Consider the following 19,996-nt stretch of genomic DNA (forward strand, 5'->3'; position numbering starts at 1 on the left):
TGATAAGTTTATAGAGGTTCATTATACTATTCACTCTAGTTTTGTGTATGTTTAAAATTTTCCATAAATTCTTTTTAAACATTCCAACAACTCCTCATCTCACTGAGATGAAAATCGAAAGCCATCACAGGGGTTGATGGGGTCCCACTTGATCTAGCACTTCTCTACCTTCTTGCCTTGATGCCAGGCAGCACTTCTGGGAGGCCAAGGGAGGCCTCAACTCCACCCAGGTTCTTGTTGCAGCCCAAGAAGGAATTCAAGTGCAGAATGAAAAGACTTACCAAAGAACAGTAAACTTATTAAAGTGATAGTATGCACTTGAGAAGACAGAGTGGGCATCATCAGAGAATGAGTTGTCTTATGGGGTCTGGGTAGAAAGATCTGGCAAATGTAGGCAAGTGTTGGGGACAGGGTGGTCCTCTGCTTCTGACGCTGGTGGGGTTACTGCCCACATGGCTCATCCTTGTCTCTCCTCTCTTGATAGGGATTTTTTTGGTTTTCCCAATTAGAGGTAATTGGAGAGGGAGAAGTGGCAGAACAGGTCATCAGTGAAGGTCATGTCTGTGATGCCCCAGCCAAGACAGAGAAGGGGAGGGCTAGAGCTTGAGGCCTTCCTTCCCTATTCTAACTCTCCTGCCTCAACCTCATCTTCCATTCCCCCTGTTCACTCCATTCTAGCAAAGTTACCAGGCAATCTTGCTGTTCTCTGAAGCTGCCAACTAGATTCTCTCTTCAGAAATTTTGTCCTTGCTGGTCCCTCCGCTAGGACTAATGTACCCCCACTGTTAACATGACTGGCTGCCTTCCTTCATTGCAATGTCTGTTCAAATACCACCTTTCCAGGGTAAGTTGCCCCTGAAATTGGACTCCCCATCACACATTGATCCACTGTTGACTTTATTTTTTTTCATGGCACTTACCACTATCTGGTGGTGTTGCTTGTTTGCTTGCTAATCAGCCTTCCCCAACTAGAATACAAGCTCTGTGAGGGGAGGGTCTTTGTTTTATTAAGTGCTACAACCCAAATATCTGGAATAATGCCTGTCACATAGTAAGAATATCACAAATACTCACTAAAATAATGACAAAATAGTGACGTGACAGCTTGAAAGCGCCGAGTTACAGATAGCAATTCAGTCTGACACTTTTGCTCAACTGCTAATCCTGTACAAACACTAGGTGCTGTAATGACCTGCATATGCCATATGGTGTGAGAAATCTTGACAATAAGAACTGAGGCATCTCCCTGACTCTGCTTGTCTTCAGGGAGGACCTGTTTGCACAGATGCTTTTGGGCTGTGTCCTCTGGCTTACCTCCAGCTAGTTGGGTTGTCAGGAGGGCGGAGTCCCCCTCCAGCTATCATCTTAACTGCTCTGTTTTCTGACTCACCAGTTCCCTGTCTGAGGCCATCCCTAAGCTCACTTTGCTTTCAGTTACTGGGGAAACGAGGAATACTAGTTATTGAAAAAACCTCCACCAGGTCCTGAGATCCAGAGCTTAGGGCTCAAAAATTATGAGATATTAATTCGCCTCAGATATTATGCCTTGATACTGTGGTGGTTCCTTTGTGGAGCTCAGAAAGGATGAGTTCCCTATGACAGTCTTGGACCTAAGGGCTTCTTTCTCCCCTAACAAGGAAACCTCCCCCTCATCTGTTTTCTCTCTAACCTCTCTTCATTGTACCTATTTAAAAAAAATTATTCATTCTTTTTTTTTTTGAGAGAAGGGAAGGGAGGGAGAAAGAGAGGGAGAGAAACATCAATGTGTGGTTGCCTCTTGCCCGCCCCCTACTGGGCACCTGGTCCAGCAACCCAGGCATGTGCCCTGACTGAGAATAGAACCTGCAACCCTTTGGTTTGCAGACCAGCACTCAATCCACTGAACCACACCAGCCAGGGCTCCATTGTACCTCTTGATACTTTCTTTTATTTTCTTTCTTTCTTTCTTTCTTTCTTTCTTTCTTTCTTTCTTTCTTTCTTTCTTTCTTTCTTTCTTTCTTTCTTTCTTTCTTTCTTTCTATCTGATGATTTAATTGAAATTTTATGTTGGGCTTCAAGTTTTATTTATTTTATTTTTTAAATTTATTTATTTTTCAAGTACAGTCTTCTGTCTATTACTCCCATCTCATCCCACCCCCCCTTATGCCCCCCCTCCCATTTCCACCCTTCTTAGTTGTTGTCCATGTATCCTTTATATTTGTTCCTCTAAACCCCTCCTCTATTTCCCCTGAAATTCCCTCCCTTCTCCCCTCTGGTCGCTGTCCCCTGTTCTCTATTTCAGTGTCCTTGCTTATATTTTGCTTGCTTGTTTGTTTTGGTGTTTAGCTTCCTGTTAAAGGTGAGATCATAGGGTATTTGTCCTTCAACACCTGGCTTATTTCACTCAGCATAATGCTTTCCAGTTTGTCCATGCTGTTGCAAAAGGTAGGAGTTCCTTCTTTCTGCTGCATAGAATTCCATTGTGTATATGTACCATAGTTTTTTGATCCATTCATTTACTGACGGGCACCTAGGTTGCTTCCAACTCTTGGCTATTGTAAATTGTGCTGCTATGAACATCGGGGTGCATAGGTTCTTTGGGATTGGTGTTTTAGGATTCTTAGGATACAATCCTAGCAGTGGAATTGCTGGGTCAAAAGGCAGGTCCAATTTTAGTTTTCTTAGAAAATTCCATACTGTTTTCCATAGTGGTTGTACCAGTCTGCAATCCCACCAACAGTGGACTAGAGTCCCCTTTTCCCCACACCCTTTCCAACATTTGTTGTTTATTGCTTTGTTTATGATAGCCATTCTCACTGGTCTAAAGTGCTCATTGTGGTTTTAATTTGCATCCCTCTGATAGCAAGCAATATGGAACATCTTTTCATGTGTCTCTGGATCCTCTGTATGTCCTCCTTGGAGAAGTGTCTGTTCAAGTCCTTTCCCCATTTTTTAATTGAGTTAGTTATCTTCTTAGAGTGAAGTCATGTGAGTTCTTTGTATATTTTGGATATTAAACCATTGTCTGAGGTATCATTGGCAAATATGTTTTCCCATACAGTTGGTTGTCTTTTTACTTTAATGCTGTATTCTTTAGCCACGCAGAAGTTTTTTATTTTGATGAGATCCCACTTGTTTATTCTTTCCTTTATATTCCTTGCTCTAGGGGACATATCAGTAAAAATGCTGTTGTGTGAAATATCTGAGATTTCCCTGCCAATGTTCTCCTCTAGGACTTTAATGGTGCCACAGCTTATATTTAAGTCTTTTATCCACCTTGAATTTATTTTGGTGTATGGTGTAAGTTGGTGCTCAAGTTTCATTTTTTTTTTTGCACATAGCTGTCCAGTTCTCCCAACACCATTTGTTGAAGAGGCTATCTTTATCCCATTTTATGTTACTGCCCCCTTTGTTGAATATTAGTTGACTGTAGAGAGTTGGGTTTAATTCTGGGCTCTCTGTTCTGTTCCATTGGTCTATGTGCCTGTTTTTATGCCAGTACCAGGCTGTTTTGATTACAGTAACCTTGTAATACTGTTTGATATCAGGTATTGTGATCCCTCCTACTTTGTTCTTCTTTCTCAAAATTGCGGCTGCTATTCAGGGTCTTTTATGGTTCCATATAAATTTTTGAAGTGTTTGTTCTATGTCTGTGAAATATGCCATTGGTACTTTAATAGGTATTGCATTGAATCTGTAAATCGCTTTGGGTATGGACATTTTGATGATGTTAATTCTTCCAATCCATGAACACGGTATATGTTTCCATTTGTTTGTGTCTTCCTTGATTTCTTTCTTCAGTGTTGTGTAGTTTTCTGTATACAGGTCTTTTACCCCTTGGTTAGGTTCATTCCCAGATATTTTATTTTTGTTTTTGCTATATTGAGTGGGATTTTTTTCTTGATTTCTGCTTCTGCTGATTCATTGTTAGTATACAAAAATGCTTTTGATTTCCGGATATTGACTTTGTAACCTGCTGTTTTGCCAAATTCATTTATTAGTTCGAGCAGTTTTTTGGTAGAGGCTATAGGATTTTTTATGTACACTAACATGTCATCTGCAAACAATGACAGTTTTGTTTCCTCCTTTCCTATTTGAATGCCTTTTATTTCCTTTTCTTGCCTGATCGCTGAGGCTAAAACTTCCAATACTATATTAAATAGAAGTGGTGAAAGTGGAAAACCTTGTCTTGTTCCTGATCTTAGTGGAAAAGATTTTAGTTTTTGCCCATTGAGTATAATGTTGGCTGTAGGTCTTTCATATATGGCCTTTATTATATTGAGGAATGCTCCCTCTATTCCCACTTTGCTGAGTGCTTTTATCATAAATGGGTGTTGTACCTTATCAAAAGGTTTTTCTGTGTCTATTGATATGATCATGTGGTTTTTGTCTTTGCTTTTGTTTATGTGATGTATTACAATTACTGATTTGCAGATATTGAACCATCCTTGCATCCCTGGGATGAATCCCACTTGGTCGTGGTGTATGATCTTTTTGATGTGTTGTCGGATGTGATTTGCCAATATTTTGTTGAGGATTTTAGCATCTATGTTCATCAACGATATTGGCCTGAAGTTTTCTTTCTTTGTTGTGTCTCTATCTGGTTTTGGAATTAGGATGATGCTGGCTTCATATAAAGAGTTTGGGAGTTTCCCATCATTTTGGATTTTTTGGAATAGTCTGTGAAGAATAGGGGTTAGCGCTTCCTTAAATGCTTTGTAGAATTCTCCTGTAAAACCATCTGGTTCAGGGCTTTTGTGTGATGGGAGTCTTGATACTTTCTTGTTGGGTTACACAGCCACAAGATGGAAGGGAGCTTGGATCTGCAGTGCTTTGGGAAGCCTTTTGGGGATGCCCATGCAGAGGCCCCACCCAACTCTCTGGCTCAACAAATTCTGAGGGACCTTGGCCACCGATTTTGCTGCACACTCACACAATAGTGTTGTGCCATTGTATTGGGGTCTAGCTTTGGCCTTGAAAGCACTGGGGCCAAAAATAGTCTTCCTGGTGGAAGAGACCTGGGGGACCTTTAAATAGAGAGACTAAACCCATAGCCCATTTTCTGAGGTTCCCTACATTTTCTTCTGCTATTTTTTTATGGTTTGAGGCTTTAAATAAAACTCTTTATTCTAATTATAATATATAACCTTGACCCACGTGACTCAGTAGATTGGCTGTTGTCCTGCAAAGCAAAAGGTTGCTGGTTCTATTCCCAGGCAGGGCACATGCCTGGGTTGCAGGCCAGACCCCTACTTGGGTTGCATGCAAGAGGCAACCAGTTGATGTTTCTCTCTCTCTCCCTCTTTCTCCCTCCCTCCTCTTTCTCTAAAAATAAATAAATAAAATATTTTAAAAAATACAGGGTGGGACATAAGTAGACTTATAGTAGTTCATATGGAAAATAATACATTAATATATGATAATACAAGAATAAATTGTATTCAGGTATACTGTATGAAGTGACATTATACTTCTTCCCCTCAGATGCATATTTACACTATAATATCATTTATTAAACAATCTACCTCTCCCCATTTATTTGTGAGGTTTCTTTTTTTTTAAGATTTTATTTATTTATTTATCTTTAGAGGGGAAGGAGAGAGGGAGAGAAACATCAATGTATGGTTGCCTTTTGTGCATCCCCTGCTGGTAGTTAGCCTGCAAGGAACCAGCCTGCAACCCAGGCATATGCCCTGACTGGGAATCGAACCGCAATCGTCTGGTTCACAGGCCCGCGCTCAATCCACTGAGCTACGCCAGCCAGGGCTTGTGAGGTTTCTTTTATACTGTGTTCAGTACAGGCATACCTTGTTTTATTGCACTTTGCTTTTTATAGCACTTAGCAGATACTGTATTTTCATCAACATTGAGGCCAGACCTTCCACCAGCAAAAAGATTAGGACTTGCTGAAGGCTCAGATGATGGTTAGCATTGTTAAGCAATGAAGTATTTTGAATTAAGTTATGTACATGTTTAGACATAATGCTATTGCACACTTAATAGATGACTATATAAAGTAAATACATTTTTATATGCACTAGGAACCAAAAAAATATGTGATTCACTTTATTGTGGTGGTCTGCAACTGAACCTGCGATATCTCCAAGGTATGGCTGTATATATATGAATAGATCTCTAAGATGTAGGTATAATAAATTTATCTATCTCTATTTCTGGGTTCTGGGTTCTATCCCATTGACCTGTGTATCTATTTTTTGTACAATCCTATTCTGTTTTAATGTTCATATATTTATATTGTGTTTTAACATCTAGTTGTGCTAGTTCCTTCTCATTACTCATAATTTTCAAAAATTGCCTGGGTATTTTTGACCATTTATTCTTTTAGATGAATTTTGGAATAACTTTCTCAAGTACCAAAACACTATGAGAATTTTAAATGGAAGCACATTAAACATTTGATTTAATTTGGAAACACTCTCTTCACGATGTTGAGTTTTCCCAATATATAATTATGTTATATTATATACAATATATATACAATATTTTATTTAAAAAATATATATCTCCCCAGTGAAATACTACTTAGCTCTTGCCCATTTTTAACTGGATCTTTTTTGTCATTGAGTTGTAAATGTTCTTTCTATATTCTGGATACTATTCTCTTATCAGATACATGATTTGCAAATTTCTCTTATTCTGTGTTTTTTCACTTTCTTGATAGTGTCCTTTGAAGCACAAAAGTGTTTCATTTCAATGAAGTCCAACTTCCCATTTTCTTTTTGTCATTTGTACTTCTGATGTCATAGATAAGAAACCATTGCTAAATCTAAGGCCAGCAAACTTTACCCTATGTTTTCTTCTAAGAGTGGTATAGGTTTAGTTTTCACTTTAGGTATTTGATCCATTTTGAGTTCATTTTTGTGTATGGTATGATAGGCTTCCAACTTCACCCTTTTCCATGTGAATATGCAGTTGCCTCTTCATCATTTATTGAAGAGTATTCTTTCCCTCCATTTAATTATCTTGGTACCCTCAGCAAAAAGCAATTGAGCATAAATGGATTCATTTGCTTCTGGACTCTCAATTCCATTCTATTACTATAGAAAGTTTTTTTTCATTGATAAGTTATTTCTCCAAAGCCTAAACTGGGACCACTCTGAATAGAATTCATGTCATTTTTGCCCACATTTAAGAACTAATTTAAGTGGGGTGCCATGTGACCTCACTGGGAAAAATGAAGCTGAATTCTCCAGGAAATGAGAAATAGAAAGTGTGGTGATTGGTGCATTAGAAAGAACTTTGAATTAAAATGAGTAAGACTTGGGTTTGGATGCTAGCTCCATCCAAAGCTATATGCCAGTTACTTAACCTCTATAAGTTTTAGCTACTGTGAAATGAAGATGATGCCAATCTTGCAGGGCTTCAGTTAACATTGAGACAAAGGTTTTGAAAGTAATAGCATAGTTCTTGGTACACAGTAGGTAATGACATAAAGTCAATTCACAGCTGGTGCATGGTCTTGTGGCTCCCTCCCTTCTGACCCAGGGTAGTTCATGTGGTATCAAGAGAGATGGACTCCTTGGTGGGTACTTGTCAGTTCCCATAGTTCTGCTCCTATTTCCTACACTGTGTAGTAGTTATGATTCCACTCCCTTACACTTTCTGTCAGGGACACTATAAAGGGCAGATGAAAAGCTGCTCTCTACAGACCAGCTTTCTGGCCGGGTTTGAGGGAAGTACAATAGTGAACCACAGAGTAAATAGGAAATAGTCATACTTGTTTTTAAATACCCAGATCTTTATTTTAATTTTAAAAACAAACAGCATAACTGCATGCAAAAGTTTTTGCCAGTATAGAAATGTGTCACAACTGAGGGCTTGCATCAGCAAACCACAGTTCAGGTCCCCAGTTTATCTTGTAGTGGTCCCCAAATTGTACGGAAAGGGTCTAGGAGGAAACAGACCATCCCTGTTCTCAACAAGGCTTCTAAGTCTAAACCTAAATGGTGATGGTGTCATTGAGGATCAGGAGGAAGTGGCACGGTGTTCTTTGGATTCTCATTCCTCTGCTCTGAGAATTAGCTGGGGTCAGGGGGCAAAAAAACACCTGTGAACTCACAAGACTGCTTGCTCAATTGGATTGTTGTCCAGTCTTCCCATGTTCCTCTGGTTTCTTCCCCCAAATTTGACTCATTAAGTACTTTGTAGCTTGGTTTGTCTCCTATTACACACCTTCCCCTCCCCAAATTCTTCTACCCATATGGCCTTACTTGAATCTTTCAATGCTTTGGGGTTTAAGAAGAAGGGAACTCAGCTTCTGTTACATGATTGTCAGATCCTGGGTCTCAGGAAGGCCATACTGAACTTTGTGCTGGTCAAACAACTTGCGCAGGGCACTGATGTAGAGTGCATGGTATTGGTCTACTGTCTTCACATCTGGATTCTCAATCTTGGGGATTGGCAGGGGCTCCCCAACTATGTGGAAGAAGAGATAAGCATCAGGTTTCCCTCCCAATTCAAATTACTCATCCCTTAGAGGGAGCCATACACTGAAACTCAGTGTGTGGGTCCCCTCCCCTTCCTTTGTTTTTCCCTCTCCACTCTAACCTCATCGTGTTCCATATTCTCCAAATACCTAATGTCACACATGTACAACAGAATGAGGACAAACTCAGGGGAGTGCCCAAGGAGTGTAAGTGAATGATGCCCTCATGGCAGGTGTTGAACTCTCTCCCACTGGTGAATGGCCATAATTCTTATCTGTTCAATTGTCCTCCCCACCATGCCCTCCACCACACCTAATGGAATTCTCATTGCCTGTCCCAGATGTGTACCATGGGTCTCCTGGGACTTGATGTGTGACTTGGAGGTGGCGGGAATCCAGAAACAGTGTGGTTCAGAGATACTGAAAGCTTACCAACAGTGGTAATAGGCCGATTGAAAGGCAGGAAGCCCCAGGATTCTCGAGTGAGGCCTCGACCATGGAAGACACAAAGATTTAGTCCTATGATTTTTTTGCATATTTTTTGGAAGAGCCTTATCCATGTGCCCTCAGGGAATACCTCTTGCTTGTAAACATCATTCTCTCCGAAGGAATATGAAGGGACAAGGTATGCTCTGCAAAGAGAGGGGCAGAAGTATGCATTTTTCCAGGAAACTTCCCCCACTGAAGCCCTCACCAAGATGGGAAACCTCTAAATCTCCCCAGTGTAGGACAAGAACCCAAGCACCCAAGCATCTCCAGCTTATGTCTCATTCTTGCCATGCCCCACCCTTTATGAACTCTTTATGAAGAACTGCTACACATTTTCCCGTGATCAAAAGAAATCAATCTTGGACAACTTAACTGCCTTTATTGCACCTAGCATCCAGAGTAATCTTCCTAACCTGCATATCTGGACACGTCATTCCTCTCTTTAAAACTCTTCCAGAGCTCCTCACTTTGTACCATGCTGCTTAATATGGGCTTTGTATTCTAGCCCTACCTACCAGGCTAGCTTCCCCTCGCCCAACCCTTTCTTTGCCATCTGCTATGCTAAGCTGTGTTAACTGTGCCCAGTTCTCTCTTGTATGTGTGTTTCTGGGCATTCTGCTCCCTCTGCCAGAAATGCCTTCTTTCTATTTTCATGTGGCTAATTCTATTTTGCCCTTCAATATTCAGCTCTGATTTCATCCTCTTTTTTTAATTTTATTTTTTATTTAATTCTTGTTCAAGTACAGTTTTCTGTCTTATATTCCCAGCCCTTCATCCTCTTAAAGAAACTTTGACCTCTAATTTTCTCCCCCACAATGTGGATTAGGTATCCCTTGCCTAATGCTTATTTTTCTCCTACACTAACACTATCTTAACTCTAATACAGTCATCTCCCTACCTGTCTGATTCCTCAGTTATCTGTCAAGCTGATCAAAGTTGGGAACTGTTTCATTTATCTATGAGTCCCTAGGGCCTGGAATAATGCCACATATGTGGTAGGTCCCCTGAATTGTTTCTGCCTTTTGGTTTCATTGGAAAATCCTACAAATATTTTAATTAACAATTTAAATATCACCCACTGATGTAACTTCCTGTTTGAGTGAAAATCTTTCCATTAATTGGTGCTCTCATAGAACTTTGCACATATCTCCATTATAATACATCATTCATTCAACAAGTATTTATTAAGTTCTTCCTACATTTCAGTACTGTTTTAAGCCCTGGGGATACATCAGTGAACACAACGGATTTTTTAAAATCTATGTAATCATGGAGTTTACCTTTAGGGAAGACAGACAATAAATAATAATAACAAACAAACAAAAACAGGTAGATAAATAAAATTGATGATATATAAGAAAATGAGCCCTGGCTGCTGTGGCTCAGTGGATTGAGCACCAGCCTGCGAACCAAAGGGTTGCTGGTTCAATTCCCAGTTGGGACACATGCCTGGGTTGTGGGCCAGGTCCCCAGTAGGGGGCAGGTGAGAGGCAACCACACATTGATGTTTCTCTCCCTCTCTTTCTCCCTCCCTTCCCCTCTCTAAAAGTAAAACAAATAAAATCTTAAAGAAAAGAACATGATACATGCAAAGGAAAAGAGAGAGCAGGACAGTCAGGATAGATCAAACTGAGAAGAGGGATAGCTAGGGCACAGGCCATAAGGCAGGAACACGTGGCTTGTTAGAGGGACAACAAGGAGGCCAGTATAGCTTTAAGGGAATGAGCAAGGAGGAGAGCAGTGAGTGATGAGGTTACAGAGGTGGCCAATGGCCATATTATGTAGGGTCCTCAAGGCCCTTATAAAGATTTTAGCTTTTGCTTGGAGTGAAATGGGAGTCATTGGAGCATTTCGAGTAATGACATGATTTCACCCATGTTTAATAAGATCATACTGATAGAGGGAACATACCTCAACATAATAAAGACCATATATGACAAACATGCAGCACAGATCATACTCAGTGAGCAAAAACTACCAGTGTTTCTCTTAACATCAGGAACAAGACAGGGATGTCCATTCACTCTCACCACTCTAATTCAACATAGTACTGGAATTCCTAGCCACAGCAATCAGAAAAGAAAAAGAAATAAAAGGCATGCAAATTAGAAAAAATGAGGTAAAACTGTTATTATTTGCAGACAACATGATATTGTACATAGAAAACCCTGAAGACATCACCAAAAAACTACAAATCTAATAAATGAATTCAGCAAAGTAGCAGAATACAAAAGTTAACATTCAGAAATTGGTGGCACTCTCATACATCAATAATGAACTATCACAAAGACAAACTAAGAAAACAATCCTGTTTACCATTGCAACAGCAGTGACAACAACAAAATAAAGTCCCTAAGAATAAATTTAACCAAGGAGGTAAAAGACCTGTACTTGGAAAACTATAAGATGCTGAAGAAAGAAACTGAGAAAGATACAAATAAGTGGAAGCATATACAATGTTCATGGATAGGAAAAATTAACATAATTAAAATGTCCATACTACCCAAAGCAATCTACAGTTTCAATATAATTTCTATTAAAATACCAATGGCGTATTTCATAGAACTAGAATAAATATTCCAAAAATTTACATGGAACCACAAAAGACCCCAAATAGCCTCAGTAATCTTTACAAAGAAGGACAACGTTGGAGGTATCACATGATGTGATTTCAAACTGTACTACAAGGCCATAGTAATAAAAACAGCCTAGTACTGGCATAAGAACAGGCATATAGATCAATGGAACAGAACAGAGAACCTAGAAATCAACCCATACCATTATAGTCAATTAATATTTGACAAAGGAGGCAAGAGCATACAATAAAGACAGTCTCTTCAACAAATGGTATTGGAAAAATTGCACAGATACATGCAAAAATATGAAACTAGATCATCAACTTACACTGCATACCAGAATAAACTCAAAATGAATTAAAGACTTAAATGTAAGGCATGAAGTCATAAAATCCTAGAAGAACACATAGGCAGTAAAATCTCAGACATCTCTCAGAGCAATATTTTTTGCCGATTGTCTCCTGAGGCAAGGGAAACAAAGAAAAAAATAAATAAATGGGACTACATCTAACTAAAAGGCTTTTGCACAGCAAAAGAAATCATCATCAAAATGAAGAGGGAATCCACGGAATGGGAGAACATATTTGCCAATAATACATCTGATAAAGAGTTAATTTCCGAAATACATAAAGAACTTATACAACTCAACACCAAGAAGACAAACAACCCAATTTAAAAATGGGCAAAGAACCTGAATAAACACTTCTGCAAAGAGGTCATACAGAAGGCCAATAGACATGAAAAAATGCTCAACATCATTAACCACCTAATGATGAAAAGGTACATCATTTAGTTTGCATAATGCAAACTAAAACCCCAGTGAAATATCACCTCACACCTGTCAGAATGGCCATCATCAATAAATCAACAAACAACAAGTGCTAGCAAGGATGTGGAGAAAAGGGAACCCTCATGCACTGTTGGTGGGAATGCAGACTAGTGCAGCCACTGTGGGAAACAGTATGGAGTTTACTCACAAAACTAAAAATGGAACTTCTTTCTGATCCAGAGGTCCCACTTCTGGGAATATATTCTAAGAACCCCAAAACACCAGTTTGAAGATTATATACACCTCTGTGTTCATTGAAGTGTTATCTACAATGGGCAAGGTTTAAAAGCAGCCCAAATGTCCATCAGTAGATGAGTAGATAAAAAAAGCTGTGACACACCTCTCTGAGAAATCTTTCCCTACTCCTAGAGTTCATAAAAATATCCTCTATGATTTCTTCAAGAAGCTTTATATGTTTAGTCTTTTCTGAGTTTCCATTTTAATGTGGTTGGAAATTTAGAAATTTAAAGAAATGTTAAGGGTAATTGGGATAATCAAAATGCAAATGATTTGAAGAACGGTGATTATAAAATTTAGAAAAAAAGGACTTCTGGCCAAGATGGAGGTGGAGGTAGACACACTGTGCCTCCTCACACAACCAAAAGAAGGACAAAACAATTTAAAAACAAAAAACAACCAGAACTGACAGAAAATCAAACTATATGGAAGTCCAACAACCAAGGAGTTAAAGAAGAAACATTCACCCAGACCGGTAGGAGGGGTGGAGATGGGCAGCCGGGTGGAAAGGACTTGCGGCAAGGCGGTGGCTGGCTGGCAAGGCAGCAGCTGGTGGACCAGGCAGTCCCAAATTCATGTGAAAAGAAACTGGGAGAAACTACTGGGGAGTGGGACAGACTGTGCAACCCAGTGCCCCGGTGCAGGGAAATAGAGCCTTGAACCACAGATTGAAAACACCTGTGGGGGTTGAGAAAGCAGTGGGAGAAATTCCCAGCCTCACAGGAGAGTTCGCTGGAGAGATCCACAGCGTCCTAGAATATACAAAAACCCATGGGAATCAGCACCAGAAGGGCCCAAATTGCTCGTGGGAAGCAGAGGAAGTGACTGAAATCTGGCAGAGAGTGGGGCAAGTGCCATTGTTCCCTCTCAGACCCCTCCCCACATACAGCATCACAACACAGGGAGGTGGGTTACCCTGCCTGGGTGAACACCTAGGCTCTGCCCCTCACTATGTAACAGGTGTGTCAAGACAAAAAAAAAATGGCCCAAACAAAAGAACAGATCAAAGCTCCAGAAAAAAATACAACTAAGTGACGAAGAGATAGCCAACCTATCAGATGCACAGTTCAAAACATCGGTAATCAGGATGCTCACAGAATTGGTTGAATTTGGTCACAAATTAGATGAAAAAATGAAGGCTACACTAAGTGAATTAAAGGAAAATGTACAGCAAAGCAAGAGTAATGGGAAGGAAACTGGGACTCAAATCAATGGAATGGACCAGAAGGAAGAAAGAAACAACCAAACAGAAAAGAATGAAGAAACAAGAATTCAGCCCTGGCTGGTGTGGCTTGGTGGATTGAGTGCGGGCCTGCGAACCAAAGGATCACGGTTCGATTCCCAGTCAGGGCATATGCCTGGGTTGCAGGCCAGTTCCCAGCGGGGGATACACGAGAGGCAACCATACATTGATGTTTCTCTCCCTCTCTCCTTCCCTTCCCCTTTAAAGAGAAGTAAATATTAATAAAGAAATCTTTAAAAAACAAAAAAACAAGAATTCAAAAAATGAGGAGAGGCTTAGGAACCTCCGGGACATCTTTAAACGTTCCAACATCTGAATTATAGGGGTACAAGAAGGATAAGAGGAAGAGCAGCAAGTAGAAAAGGTATTTGAACAAATAATAAATGAGAACTTCCCCAATCTGGCAAAGGAAATAGACTTCCAGGAAATCCAGGAAGCTCAGAGAGTCCCAAAGAAGGTGGACCCAAAGAGGAACACACCAAGGCGTAGCATACTTACATTGCCCAAGATTAAAATGAAGGAGAGAATCCTAGAAGCAGCCAGAGAAAAGGAGACAGTTACCTACAAAGGAGTTCCCATAAAGCTGTCAGCGGATTTCTCAAAAGAGACCTTACAGGCAAGAGGGGGCTGGAAAGATGTATTCCAGCCCTGGCTGGTGTAGCTCAGTGGACTGAGCGTGAGCTGTGAACCAAAGGGCCACAGTTCGCTTCCCAGTCAGGGAATATGCCTGGGTTGGGAGCCCGGTCCCCAGTGAGTGCCGTGTGAGAAGCAACCACACATTGATGTTTCTCTCCCTCTCTTTCTCCTTCCCTTCCCCTCTCTCTAAAAATAAAAAGAAAGAAAAAAAAGTTAAAAAAATTAAAATGCCTTAAAAAAAAAAGAAGTATTCCAAGCCATGAAAGGCAAGGACCTACATCCAAGATTGCTCTATCCAGCAAAGCTTTCATTTACAATGGAAAGGCAGATAAAGTGCTTTTCAGATAAGGTCAAGTTCAAGGAGTTCATCATCACCAAGCCCTTATTACATGAAATGTTAAAGGGATTTATCAAAGAAAAAAAATAAAAAATATGAACAGTAAAATGACAGCAAACTTACAATCCTTAACAACCACGCCTAAAACAAAAACAAAAACAAACTAAGCAAACAACTAGAACAGGAACAGAACCACAGAAATGGTGATCATATGGAAGTTTATCAACAGGGAAGTGGGAGGGGGAGAGAGGGGGAAAAGGTACAGAGAATAAGTAGCATAGATGGTAGGTGGAAAACAGAAAGGGGGGGTAAGAGTAGTATAGAAAATGTAGAAGGCAAAGAACTAATATGTACAACCCATGGTCATGAACTAAAGCAGGGGGGGAATGTGGGTGAAGGGGGTGTGCAGGGTGGAGGGGAGTGAAGGGGGGAAATGGGACAACTGTAATAGTATAATCAATAAAATATATTTAAAAAATAAAATTTAGAAAAAAGTTGTGATACATTGACACAATGGCATACTACACAGCCATTAAAAAGAAGAAACTCTTACTTTTTGCAATAGCATGGATGGACCTGGAGATTATTATGCAAAGTGAAATAAGTCAGTGAAAGACAAACAGCATATGATCTCACTTCTATGTGGAATCTAATGAACAAAATGAACTTATGAAAAAATAGGAACATAGGCATAGATACATGGAACAGAATGACAGCTGTCAGAGGGGAAGCGTGTTGGGGGGCTGAATGAAAGTAGTTGAAGGGATTAAGCAAAAAGAATACATATATTATATATTCTTTTATATATTATATATTCTATTATACACACACACACACACATACACACACACACATATATATATATATACACACACATATATATATTCTTTCAAATGGACACAGACAACAGTGTGTTGATAGCCAAAGGGAAAGGAGGTGGGGAGTGGTGGAGGTGGGCAAAGAGGGGATAAATGGGGACAGAAAGAGTTGGCTTTGCTTGAGGCAATGGGTGCGCAAGGCACTGTGCAGATGTTTTGTTGAGTTTTACACTTGAAAACTGTATGGTTTTGTGAACCAATGTCATCCCCAATAAATTCAATAGAAAAATAGGATCATTCTGGCTACAGTTGAGAATAGATTCTTGGATGTGGGGGAGACAAGGATAGAAGCAGAGAGAGACCTTGGGAGACCAATGTAATAATCCAGGGGAGAGCCGATGGTAGTTTAAACTCAGGTGGTAGTTGAGATGGTAAGTGGTTTTCTTCTGGATATATTTTATGATTATATGTCTGTCTTCCCTATTGGACTGAGTTCCTTAAAGGTGAGACCAGGTGTTACCTATTTTTATATCCTCAATACCTAGTACTATGTCTGACACACAGCAGGTGTTCAATAACTGCTGAATGAATGCATTATATTCCTCAAACCAGATTATATGCTCTCTGGGAGCAGGAATCATACCTCATTTGTCTTTGCAATCCCAATGGTATCAAGCCCAATGCCTTCCTTGCCCTGGGTAGGTTCTCTAGACCTCTCAGTTAATAGGTTTATATAGAGTGAATCTGCTCTTCTCCATACCCCCAGCCTGTCTACCAGACTAATGGGTCTTCTTCTATTGTCCTTTCCCCAACTTCAGGTAAAAAAAGTACCCACCAAAATGTGTCTGGAGGCCCGAACACCCTTAAGGGACAGCGTGAGGAAGTAGAGAGAATTAATCAGAGTCAAAAGGGAGCCCCCTGTACAAGTTTCCAAGGAAGGACACCATTCTGGAGAGGTGGGATAGAGGACCTATGGCACTCAGACAATAGGGCACCAGAACCTAGAGACCCACCCTGTCTTCAGTGCCAACTTCACAAAACCTTTACGCTGTTTAAGGAAGATGGTAGAAACGGCTGGCTGGCTCATGAGGGCTTCAGCAGCTCCGCCCACCACAATAACCACGGCATTGCCTGAGCCTTTCTGAGTTAGCAAGTATTTCAAGGCCAACTTGCTCACGGGGCACACACCTGTGAAATCAAAAAGTCAACAAACTTGATGCATGAGGATAAGGTAAGGGCTTCTTCTGGGCTTTTAATGGTAGAGATAATTCTGTTTCCTGACTAGTGTTTCTCTTTTCTGTCTTTGACCTCCATATCCTGGGTTACCCCTAGTCTGAGGTCTGTCCTTAGGGTCAACTGCTTGCATTGGGAGTCTGTGCTACTACAGTTGGGGAGACATTGAGTTCCTCTGCCTACTTCCTCTTAGTTCAAGAGCATTTAAGCACATTCCTTCCCTCTTTACCCATGAACCACAGCCATCTTTCACTTTCTCCAGGCTAAAAGCACTGGAGACTCACCAGAGTCCTCTCCCCAGGGCTGATCAGAACTAGCCACAACCAGCCTGCTTCCTCCCTAGAGTACCTGCTGAAGGGGAGCTATTGGCTTGGGTTTCTGGAGAGTAGGCAGGCCCAGGAGCCTGACCAAGCCAAATTGAAATGTAGATGAACCATGGAATAAAGATAACATCCCTCTGCTCAACAACAGTCACAGCCCTCACCACCAGTGTGGCTCAGCTGGTTGGATGACCTCCCACAGAGTGAAAGGTCATCAGTTCAATTCCTAGTCAGAGCATATGTCTGGATTGAGGGCCTGGTCCCCAGTTGGGGCACATGTGAGAGGTAACCGATCGGTGTTTGTCTCCCTCTTTCTACCTCCCTTCCCTTCTCTCTAAAATAAATGAATAATTTTTTAAGAAAATTTAAAAAACCACTCACAAACTCTTTCCTCACTTCTGCTTCCCATCTTTTCCCTGACTTTACCTTCTGTACTCTCCTGGGGTGGCAGAAATTGCCTCCAGGCCTCAGTCATTGAGAGAGCCCGCAGCTCCAGGTTCACGCTAACCTCAGAGGGGAGCAGAACCATCCTTTGGGACTCTAGTGTTCTTATCTGGTCGCTCCAGATAAATGTATCTTACCTGTTAATATTTGGCTTTAGTTTTTTTCTGGTGTCTACAAGGATGGATATTTATCCACAGAAAAGGATACTTGTCACTGTACCCTAGCTTAAAGCCTGAAGTGGGGTGGTTGTCCTAGATTGTGATGGATGTTTATCCTTTATCCTTTGACATCTTATAGAAGTTTGAAGGGATTCCCAAGAGAGTGAAGGTCATGGACCAGCTAGTATGAAAGACTTTACAATAACTTTAAGACACCTTGGGATGAGAGTTGCTTTATAAATGACTGGCCAAAAGAAGCCAACTAATATCCAAGAAAGAGTCTGGCAAAGTTTAATTGAGCTGCTCCTTTCATTACTGACTTCCCCGTCATTTGGGTTTGATATTTGGCTTTGATTCTGAACTCCAGCCTTTTCCTTTCTTCTCCAAATATATTTTTGGCAACTCTTATGAATGCCCGTAACTTACCCTGCTGCCTCTCAGATCTTAGACAGAATCTGATGCTTAGCCACATACCCCTGTTACTGGTCCAGTGTGTTGTGGAGTCATTTTCTACTGTCCTCTTCCAGCAAGGAGTAAGAATTGGACTGTCTCTCAGGGCTTATTGAGGTTGGAACCCTGAGGTAGGTCAGAGGATAGGATTATTCCCCGTACTCACCCATTGACATCACATAGTCTCGCACAACTGGCCACCAGAAGATCCCTTCCAAGGTCCCTAGAGAAGGAGTGATGCCTGGGAAAATCTTAGCAAAGCCAGTGGCCTCAGTGGCAAAGTTGATGAAGACCCCATAAGAGAAAATGCCATGGGGGTGGTTGACAATGATATAGTTGTGTTTGGGAGAGAGGTCATGAGTCTTCACCAGCTGTTGGAGGGAGATTGAATCAGAACAGTGGATAGGAAGAAGGAATTGAGAGGACATGTGGACTCAGATCCCAGCAGGTAACCTGTGTTTCCCTTGGGGAGCCCAAATTCCTGTGCATTTGGGATGTTATCAGGGGTTATGATGCTCAGAGATGTTGACCTGCATTTTTCACTGTGAGGAAATGCTGCTCTCCATCCATCCATCTCCTCACCTCCCCATCTATCCTGGGCCACTATTCTGCATTACGCTTCTGAACCTTGACTTTCAGTACTGGCCACCAAAGCCTTCGAAAACGTGAAGCTGAGTGGAAAGGGAAGAATCTGAGCAACAGGGCCCGAGGACACCCAGACAAAGGGGTAGTCACCTTTATTGGGAAGTAATTTTGGAAATACTTCCAGAGGGTCCATTTTCGTACCCAAGCTGAACGCCTACCACCTGCGGGTACAGAAGGAAAGGGAAGAGCAGGTGAGATGTTGCCAATTCTTTTACCATTCCCAGAGGTGAAGAGTTCTTGCTACAGTCCTCAGGTCACACAAGGGTACAGAGCTGTAGGTACTGTCCCTGAATCCAACTCCCAAGAAAACATAGGAAGTCCCTGCACTTCTGGGGTCAGCCAGAAAGGGGATAGGCAAAGAGTGTGAGGTGGGCTACCTACACAGAAACCTCAACCTTTAAATTCTGCCCTGGCTGGTGTGGCTCAGTGGATTGAGCACAGGCCTGTGAACCAAAGGGTCCCTGGTTCGATTCCCAGTCAGGGCACATGCCTGGGTTGGGAGCCCGGTCCCCAGAAGGGTGCACATGAGAGGCAACCACACACTGATGTTTCTCTCCCTCTTTCTCTCTCCCTTCCCCTCTCTCTAAAACTAATAAAATCTTTAAAAAATTCTTTCTGGGTGGTCTGGCAGAGACCTCTGTTCCTTGACTGAAGTTTGCTCCCCTCTCTCTCCACCTTCCCTCTAACCATCCTTTGCACTTCCCTCTCCCTCCCCCTCTTCACTACCCGCTCCTTTACGTATCCCTTTCCTCTCCCCACCCTTTCCCCCTCTGCCTCTCCTCCATTCTCTCCCTCCACATCCCTCTCTGTGGTTACATTGTTGGCACAGACAGGGACCACCACTCTTCCCATGTCTCTTACCTTGACTGTGGGTTTCCCAATCATAGGCGAGCCAGGCTAAGGCGAGCACAGACAGGGCCCAGAATTTAGTGAACATCAGAAAGATTAAACAGATAATGGGAAGAACTCCTGAGGGGACACAAAGGGTTAATGCTCTTCAGTTCTCTTCAAGATATAAAAAATTGTTTTTTATTTTTATAATGATAAAAGTAATATATTTCTAAAAATACATAATCTTTGTTACGAGTTTAATACACCTCTTAGAGCTCTGACCTTTGCTCTATACTGAAGGAGCAGGTCAAGGCTGGTGTGAGGT

At 41.3% G+C, this 19,996-nt stretch overlaps 1 protein-coding gene across 1 annotated transcript; it reads right to left on the reverse strand.

Annotated features, from left to right (window-relative positions):
- Window positions 1-7,748: 7,748 nt before the first annotated feature.
- DGAT2L6 (diacylglycerol O-acyltransferase 2 like 6) lies at window positions 7,749-19,809 on the reverse strand. The gene is made up of 6 exons (XM_037060292.1): window positions 19,702-19,809; window positions 18,931-19,001; window positions 18,362-18,566; window positions 16,604-16,778; window positions 8,858-9,057; window positions 7,749-8,415 (listed from the first exon to the last, which is right to left on the reverse strand). Exons 1-6 carry the CDS (start codon window positions 19,775-19,777, stop codon window positions 8,261-8,263), a joined length of 882 nt encoding a protein of 293 aa, XP_036916187.1. The 5' UTR covers window positions 19,778-19,809; the 3' UTR covers window positions 7,749-8,260.
- Window positions 19,810-19,996: the final 187 nt, after the last annotated feature.

This window comes from Sturnira hondurensis, unplaced genomic scaffold (assembly GCF_014824575.4).
Source record: "Sturnira hondurensis isolate 20B ecotype Veracruz unplaced genomic scaffold, ASM1482457v3 Scaffold0011568, whole genome shotgun sequence".
NCBI classification, from domain to species: Eukaryota; Metazoa; Chordata; class Mammalia; order Chiroptera; family Phyllostomidae; genus Sturnira; species Sturnira hondurensis.

Bases quoted from the DNA above. Each gene is read 5' to 3' on its own strand.
- DGAT2L6 (XM_037060292.1), bottom strand. From the start codon at position 19,777: ATGTTCACTAAATTCTGGGCCCTGTCTGTGCTCGCCTTAGCCTGGCTC. The intron at 18,567-18,930 runs GTGACTACCCCT...TCCCTCCAACAG, and splicing joins AAAATTACTTCCCAATAAAG to CTGGTGAAGACTCATGACCT. The intron at 9,058-16,603 runs GTGGGTCTCTAG...CTCTCTTTGCAG, and splicing joins AAGTTGGCACTGAAGACAGG to AGCATACCTTGTCCCTTCAT.